Here is a 9,026-nt window from a genome sequence, read left to right as displayed (position 1 = left end):
TGCCCAGAAACAGGCAAGCCCGACCTCCTCCGACCTTGAACGCGGCCCAGAAGAGGTCTGGGACGCCTCCGGCCATCCCTGTGCCTCCTCCGCCGCCTGGAAGCCGCTGCTGCATCGACGTCCTCACTTTAGCGAAAGTGCGGACGTCCGCTCCTGATCGGGCCTCGTTAAATTTCAGATAAATTATAATTGAATCTAACATGCTTGTAGCACGAAGCTTGTAGGGCACAAGTGAACCTTTCCTACAAGTAAATGACAAGCATTTTGAATTCTTGAATAACAAAATATGAACTTCTGATAACATAAACCGGCAACATGTATCAAATTCACATCTAACAAGATAAAAGATGAACGAAAAATTAGTGTGTAAATGCTTAAATACTATATTAGACAATCACCGAATGGCGACTGGCTAACATATTGGATCACAGACATGAGGAATCTGCTGTGCAATCAAACGAAATTCACCGTACGTGGTTTTCAACTTTCGTTGGTAAGTTTTGGCCTTTTTGGATTGGGAAATGGGACCCCCAAACTAAATCATAGATAGATTACATGCTGCGTGGCACTATTTAACCACCGTCGGATTGAACAAGGGGGTCCCATGTTTGAAGGAGGAGAATATACGATTAGACCAGACCGCGGACCAGATGGATCACTCAACTCCAACAACCTGATTATCATTAATCGATAAAGTTGAAAGTTGATACTGTACCAAGGGAATCCATCGATCACAGATTATCATCACCATAATAATAATAATAATACACTATTCATGTTTTTCTTTCTATTTTGTCCTTTACCACCACCATTATACGTACAATACTAGTATTTATAGTATATTCAACCCAGTATCCATAAAGTTTGCAATTTTGATTTCGATGTAGCTTTTGATACTTTAGATTTACTGAAATTTTAATCGATATATATATATCAGCAAGTGTTGGTACATAAAAGTTTTAAACATATTTTGGATGTCGCTCAAATATCAGTAATATAAAAAAAATTATGAGAATTTTAATAGTTTAGAAGAAGTTTAAATATTCATTATTTCATTTAGATCAATTAATTGATAATCAATTTTTTTAACATTTTCGTATATATAAAATATTGAAATTTCACCGAAATATGTGACTTTCTTAGGATCATTTCATGACATTTTTAGTGATCAAACTTCAAACCATCATTTCAGACCCAAAAAGAAACCTCAAACCATCATTAACTTTAGTATTTATGTATATATATGTAAATTTAAAATCAACACGGTTGAGTTCCTATATTTTGTATCTCGAGTATGTCATATTTCAATGTATTTACATATTTTGAAATATGAAAAACACAACTGAAAAGTGCAGGAACTGAAGATGGATCGATCAATGGGGTACAAAAATTATTTTATTTCAAGTTTTCGACTCCTTGAAAGGAATCCGAGGGCTTGGCCAACAATGAATGATAAAACTGACATGACAGATCAAATTTAAAAAATAAATATAATTCTTATTAGTTGATCAAGCTAATGATTAATTCTATCACCATCAATTAGTACTTCTATTAGCAAGCTAAGACCCTAATTAGTTTAAATAATACACATGATTCACATTTCATCAAACGATGGAGATATCTCGTCGAGAACTACTACTGCAACAATTTATAATGCACTGTTTCAAGAGATGGTATATTGTTTCATGGCCACTAAATAGAATTTACTGCATTAATCTTATGACTCAATTAATTAATATGCTACGTCCACAGTCCACACTTGGTTGGTCAAAATTTTGATCAACTAGAACAGCTCCAACAGATTTCCAATATTTTGATTTTTCTCTATTTTAGGAAAAAAATGAGTCTCTTTTGCTTCAACAAATTCTCTATAACTATTCCCATTTTAGGGATAGTGAGGAAAAAGAAAACTAAATTTCATAAATTTACATCAATCTCTAAAATTTTGAGGAAGAATTATAGAAATTTTAAAAATTGTTGTAAAATAGAGAATTTGTTGGAGTTGGAGAAGAAAAAGAGGTTAAAGTTTTGACTTTTGGTTTCTTATAATACACAAATGATAGGAAAGCTGTTGAAGTTGCTCAAATTAAAGAGATGTTCAATGAACATTATGAAAATACCTAGAGGGCTTGCTCTGCTAGGGTTGGGAGAGCGTCGCCTTCGGCCTATCTGTACCTTCCTCCATCATCAATGGAGTATTGTTTTGGTACTGCCTTCGGCGTCGGTTATGTCGAGCACGACTTATCTCGTGCCCTGTATCAGGTCGTGATTGGTACCATTGCTTGTGGCAAGTCCTTTCTTTCAGATCCATTCTGACTGTGGCTCATATGTTCGAGGGGAAGAAGAAGATTCTACGTTGCCCATCTTGTTCGGGTTGGCACCAAGAGTCAGGCGGCTTCACCAATTCGAGCCCGACAAAAGTTGATTTTGACGGAGGGTGGTTTTCTGACAGTAGGGCTGGGGAGGGGCTCGAGATGGCCTGTTTTTCGACCCATCTTCTCAACGGAGCGCAGTTGGTGGAACGGCGGCCGGAGCTGGGTTATGTTTCTAGTTTCTACATTCTAGATCAAATCAGAGGGAGTTCAGAGATTCTACTCCAAGTGCGACACACCGGCCCAACCAAGAGAAGGAGGAGCGGTAGTCCGACGCTGGCGTAGGGTTCCAAGGTTGGAAGCGGTGGTCTGGATGTGTGCCTAGTTTTTGCTGAGGTGCCCAAAGTATTTTCAATTGGGCTTGGGCCTCTGTGATGGGAGAGGTGCATGGGCTTGATGCTATTTGGGTTCGTATTTGGGATCCAGGAGACTTATTGTGGGCTTTTTCTCTCATAATATTTAGGATTTGGTTATCTTGTCACTTAGGTAGAAGATTGCTCTGTATTCAACATATTAATTTGTGTGGAGTAGGCAAAGGTCGGTCACACTACCTCCGGTTACCTTGATAGAAGGTTACCCTCTATTCGACATATTTTTTTGCGTGGAAGTATGATTGACCATACTATTGATACCGTTTTACATAGCATGGGCTCTGCTAGTGCTTAATTCAATGCTTTATAGCATTTTTCAGTATCTTTATGAGGTTTTATTTTCGATGCCTTATTGTATCTAGTATTGTTTTTGTTATTTTTCATTTTGATGTAGTTTCTACATCTATAAATTGTAATCTTTCTTATTATTATTAATAAAGTGGTTAACTATTACTCTAAAAAAAAAATTAAAGAGAAGTTCTGTCTTTTTTTTTTTTTTTTGAGAAAACAGAAAGCAGAGAGCTTTTATTCCTTAAGAAAGCAAATTACACCCATGAGAAGATGCGACTATGGGAGTCAGCCACAATATCTTCAACTAGTCTAGAATCCCTATAATGAATGCCGGTTATAGGCATATATCGCTAGCGATAATTAGCCAGAGTTAAGGAGGCCCAAGTTCTAACCAAGAAAAACGTTCATTTTTTTTAAGGCTACATATTGAGAAAATAGCGAACATCCATGTTCTATCATGAACATCGCAAACACGTATTAATATCGTGACAATACGAATGGAAGATTGCAAACATGTATGATGTGCCCAAAACAAAACATGTTCTCTTGCGTGATCACTCGTAAAATTATGAACTAATTAAGTTAGGTTAAGAGAAGCTAAAACAAATCAAAAAAGAAACTTGGCCTAATTTTTTCCTTGCATTTATTATTAACAAAATATTATTTAATTACATTAATTACAAACTTTTTAATAATTTTCCTGATAACTTTTTTTATATTACCAAACATTGAAATTTGGAAAGTATTTAAACATTGGAACCGTTAGTGGTTCATTCCAAACACAAAATAAATCGCTTTCCCTAATTCTTTCATTGCATTCATTACTAACAAAATATTATTTTATTACATTAATTACAGACTTTTTAACAACTTTATTAATATTACCAAACATTGAATGAAAAATTCTTGAAAAATGAACATAAAAAAGACAAAAGAATTACTTTTATTTCCGTGAACCAAACGAGGCAAATTGTCACTTATAAACATCGGAGCATATACAAACATGATTGCAATTTTTTACTTTTCTAATTAACTTGTTAGTATAAAAATGATTGCAACTGTCAAAAATGCTTAGGAAATAACAAACCATAATCGTCACTTATAAACATCAGTGCACATACAAACGTGATTGCAACTTTTAAAGTTCTTTGCAACATGTAACACATGTTAAGTTTTCGATTTAATTAATTTTCATTTTTACTCAATTTCACATCGAAATATCATAACAGTGTATAATAGAGTTTAACACAGAAACATCCAAGACACGCGGTTTTCTGTTTCAACTGTGAAATCTACTTACTCACTGAATTTAACGATTGAACAACTGAGAAGCCAAACATCAATCTTTTTTTTTTTTGAACTTGCCAAACATCAATCTTAGCACCCAATAGCAACAGACTTGTGCAACCAAAAGAATTCAAAACCAAAAGGACTCATCAGTCATTTCACCTCCAGAACCATCTACAATAGTACAATATGAATGTTTTTTTTTTTTTTACACGACAGATTGTACAATATGATTTTCCTATAAAAGAACAATACCAGTCCAAAAATAGATCAATCAATTATTTCGAAAATCGGCGATGCCCCTCATCAGAAAATCCCTTCTCTAATTAATCTTTAATATATATTTTTAAAATTTTCTATAAAAATGGAAAAAAGACAATATTAAAATATTAAATCACGCAACCTCACCCTCCTCTCTGCCTCTTATATTATTACTCGTGCTCACAAAACCTCACAGTCACTCTCACACTGCGGTACCCAAGCTTCTCTTCTCCTCTCCTCTCCACCCTCACCCCACCTCCTCCTCCACCACACAACCGCCGCAAAAACAACAATAAAATAATGCGGCTCCTCCTTCTCCTCCTCCTCCTCCACCTCCACCTCCGCCACTCTCTCTCCTCACCGCACCGTCTCCTCTCCACAGCCACAGCCACAGCCACACGCCCAATGTCCACCTACCGGGCCCTCCTCTCCCTCAAGGCCTCCATCACCGACGACCCCGACTCCCGCCTCTCCTCCTGGACCCCCAACACCAACCACTGCACCTGGGCAGGCGTCACGTGCGACTCCCGCCGTCACGTGACCTCCCTCGACCTTTCCGGCTTGAATCTCTCCGGCTATCTCTCCCCCGATATCGCCCGCCTTGTCTACCTCTCTAACCTTACTCTCGCCGACAACACGTTCTCGGGTCCTATCCCGCCCGAGATCTCGGCCCTCTCGGGGCTCCGACTCCTCAACCTCTCCAACAACGTCTTCAACCGCACGTTCCCGCCGGAGCTCTCCAACCTCACAAACCTCCGCGTGCTCGACCTCTACAACAACAACTTGACCGGAGAATTGCCGGTGTCAGTCACCCAGATGACCAACCTCAGGCACTTGCATTTGGGTGGCAACTTTTTCGAGGGTTCGATCCCGCCGGAGTACGGCCGGTTCCCGTTTCTCGAGTACTTGGCCGTCTCCGGGAACTCGATCACCGGCAAAATCCCCAAGGAGATCGGAAACCTGACCAGGCTCAAGGAGCTTTACATTGGCTACTACAACAGCTACGACGGCGGCATACCGGCCGAGATCGGGAACTTGACAGAACTCGTCCGGTTCGACGCCGCCAACTGCAATTTATCCGGCGAGATCCCGCCGGAACTGGGTCTGTTGCAAAATGTGGATACTCTGTTTCTCCAGGTGAATGCGCTTTCCGGGTCATTGACGTCTGAGCTGGGCTACCTCAAAAGCTTGAAATCCATGGACTTATCCAACAACTTGTTCTCCGGCGAGATTCCGGTCTCTTTCGCAGAGCTGAAGAACCTGACGCTTCTCAATCTCTTCAGGAACCAGCTTCACGGCGCCATTCCCGACTTCATCGGTGACTTGCCGGAGCTCCAGGTTCTGCAGCTATGGGAGAACAACTTCACTGGGTCTATTCCTCAGGGTTTGGGCAGAAATGGGAAGCTTCAAATCCTCGACTTGTCTTCGAACAAATTGACAGGAGCTCTTCCTCCTGATATGTGCACAGGAAACAATCTTCAAACCCTCATCACTCTCGGCAACTTTCTCTTCGGTCCCATTCCAGAGTCACTCGGAGACTGCCAGTCACTCAGTCGGATTCGAATGGGTGAGAACTTTCTAAATGGGTCGATTCCTAAAGGTCTATTTGGGTTGCCCAAACTCACCCAAGTGGAGCTTCAAGACAATTTCTTAGGCGGTTCATTTCCAGAGTCTGATTCAATCTCTGGTGCTCTCGGTCAGATTAGTCTCTCCAACAATCGGTTATCCGGGCCCTTGCCGCCGACCATCGGAAACTTCTCCGGCGTCCAGAAGCTTCTCCTTGACGGGAACAAGTTCTCGGGTCGAATCCCGCCGGAGATTGGACGCCTGCAGCAACTGTCAAAGATTGATTTTAGCCACAACATGTTTACGGGTCCAATTGCGCCGGCGATCAGCCAATGCAAGCTGCTGACATTTGTTGATCTCAGTCGGAATGATCTCTCCGGTGAGATTCCGAAAGAGATTACCGGTATGAGGATACTGAATTACCTCAATCTCTCGAGGAACCATCTTGTGGGGAACATCCCATCTTCCATTTCCTCAATGCAAAGCTTAACCTCGGTGGATTTTTCGTATAACAATCTTTCGGGTTTGGTTCCGGGGACTGGTCAGTTCAGCTACTTCAATTACACTTCGTTTTTGGGCAACTCTGATCTTTGTGGTCCCTATTTGGTTCCTTGCAAAGATGGAGTTGCAAATGGCACTCATCAGCCTCGCGTCAAAAGCTCATTCACTGCTTCATTGAAGCTATTGCTCGTTGTTGGGTTGCTACTCTGCTCCATCATATTTGCAGTGATTACAATAATCAAAGCTCGATCGTACAAGAGAGAGAGGGATTCCAGAGCTTGGAAGTTGACTGCATTCCAGCGCTTGGATTTCACTGTTGATGATGTCTTGGATTCACTGAAGGAAGACAACATTATAGGCAAAGGAGGTGCTGGGATTGTGTACAAAGGCGCTATGCCTAGTGGTGACAATGTGGCTGTGAAAAGACTCCCTGCAATGAGCAGAGGCTCATCTCATGATCATGGATTCAATGCTGAGATTCAGACTCTGGGTCGAATTCGACACCGTCACATTGTTAGATTGTTGGGTTTCTGTTCAAACCATGAGACAAATCTTCTGGTCTACGAGTACATGCCTAATGGGAGTTTGGGTGAGGTTCTTCATGGCAAGAAAGGAGGTCACTTGCATTGGGATACAAGGTACAAGATTGCTATTGAAGCTGCAAAGGGGCTTTGCTATCTTCACCATGACTGTTCGCCTCTGATAGTCCATAGAGATGTGAAATCGAATAACATTCTCCTCGACTCCAATTTTGAGGCCCATGTTGCTGATTTTGGCCTTGCCAAGTTCCTTCAGGATTCCGGCACGTCCGAGTGCATGTCTGCCATTGCTGGTTCTTATGGATACATCGCTCCAGGTATATATATGATTCATTCCGACTTTGAATTGAATTTTTGGATTTTGGTACTTGGTTACTATTGAAAATGTACCAACTCCCACTATCTTATTCTTAATTGAAATTTGACTTCTTACCCCCATAATAGCTTGTACTGAGGGTCCTGCATTTATTTCTTTGAAGTCTTCTTTGTCATGTGGCGAAATTTGATTTTTGACATGTTAAGTCCTACATTGTCAAAGCTTTGGCATAGAGAGTATGGTGGTTGGTAGGCTTTACCTTGAAAGTACATGAATTTATTGAGTTCCATCTTCTACAAAATGATTAATTAAGATCCTTAACTTGGAAAACAAACCTCACAAATCATATGAAGTTGAATTCAACCTTTACTTTGAAGTCTTAAATGGCTTTTGGCTTTTGATTGTAATCTGATATTTGTTTTTTTTTTCTTTTTTTCTTTTGCAGAGTATGCTTACACACTGAAGGTCGATGAGAAGAGCGACGTCTATAGTTTCGGTGTAGTTCTCTTAGAACTTGTTAGTGGCAAGAAACCAGTTGGTGAATTTGGAGATGGAGTCGATATAGTCCAATGGGTTCGGAAAATGACGGATTCAAACAAGGAAGGAGTCCTGAAGATCCTTGATTCCAGACTCCCTTCTGTTCCCCTACATGAGGTTATGCACGTATTTTACGTTGCAATGCTCTGCGTTGAAGAACAAGCAGTGGAACGTCCCACCATGAGAGAAGTGGTTCAAATTCTTACAGAGCTTCCAATTCCACCAGGCTCAAAGCAAGGAGGAGACACAACAACAATCACAGACTCCCCTCAACAATCTGCCATTACTGCAATGGAATCACCAACTACCACAAAAGACACGAAAGACCATCAACAGCCACCGCCACAATCGCCACCGCCGGATCTTCTAAGCATTTGATTTTGATGAAGTGTTAGTTTGCTGGAGGATTGAAGTCTCTGTTCTAAGTTCCTTGAATTGTCTTAGCTTTTACTGTTGTGTTCTTTTATTTGGGAGGGGTAATAGTTTGGTCTAACTTTCAGGTGTTAATGGTTTGAAGGTATTTATGTACAGTAGGACTTGGGGGGTATTTTCCATAAGTTTGTCTTCTTCATCATGTAGCTAGCAGTACACTAGTAATGGTGCTGATTTCTACTTCACACCTTCTGCTCTCTGTTTATGGCCATGGCTGCTGTTATTACTGTTTTGAGCCTGCAAGCATTAGCCCCTAGTGAAAACACCAAGGGGAAAACTACTTTTTAAAACCATGTCTGATTGCTTGTGACTAGTGAGAGAGGGAAAGACAAAAATGTCAAGGCAAAAGAAAGTGCTTTTCTAAAGGTATTTCTAGGGTTTTTTACTTCAACAGTGTCTGAACTCTTCGAGGACTTTTAAAATGATATCTGAACTTTCAAAGTGATCAAAATGATATCTGGACTCTAATTTTCTTGTCAACGAAATATCTACGTCAGAATTCCGTTACGGATCCGTTATTCGGAGGCATGTGAGGCGCACGTGATCAAAAAAA

The 9,026-nt window shown here is 40.5% G+C and overlaps 1 protein-coding gene across 1 annotated transcript; it reads left to right on the top strand.

Annotated features, from left to right (window-relative positions):
- The first annotated feature begins 4,799 nt into the window (after positions 1 to 4,799).
- On the top strand, positions 4,800 to 8,682 carry LOC112187132 (leucine-rich repeat receptor-like serine/threonine-protein kinase BAM1). Its single transcript, XM_024325790.2, has 2 exons — positions 4,800 to 7,505; positions 7,950 to 8,682. Exons 1-2 carry the CDS (start codon positions 4,883 to 4,885, stop codon positions 8,417 to 8,419), a joined length of 3,093 nt encoding a protein of 1,030 aa, XP_024181558.1. The 5' UTR covers positions 4,800 to 4,882; the 3' UTR covers positions 8,420 to 8,682.
- The last annotated feature ends 344 nt before the right edge of the window (positions 8,683 to 9,026 follow it).

This window comes from Rosa chinensis, chromosome 2 (assembly GCF_002994745.2).
Source record: "Rosa chinensis cultivar Old Blush chromosome 2, RchiOBHm-V2, whole genome shotgun sequence".
NCBI classification, from domain to species: domain Eukaryota; kingdom Viridiplantae; phylum Streptophyta; class Magnoliopsida; order Rosales; family Rosaceae; genus Rosa; species Rosa chinensis.
The sequence above is the reverse complement of the archived record's forward strand: the minus strand, read 5'-3'. Positions and strand labels throughout refer to the sequence as shown.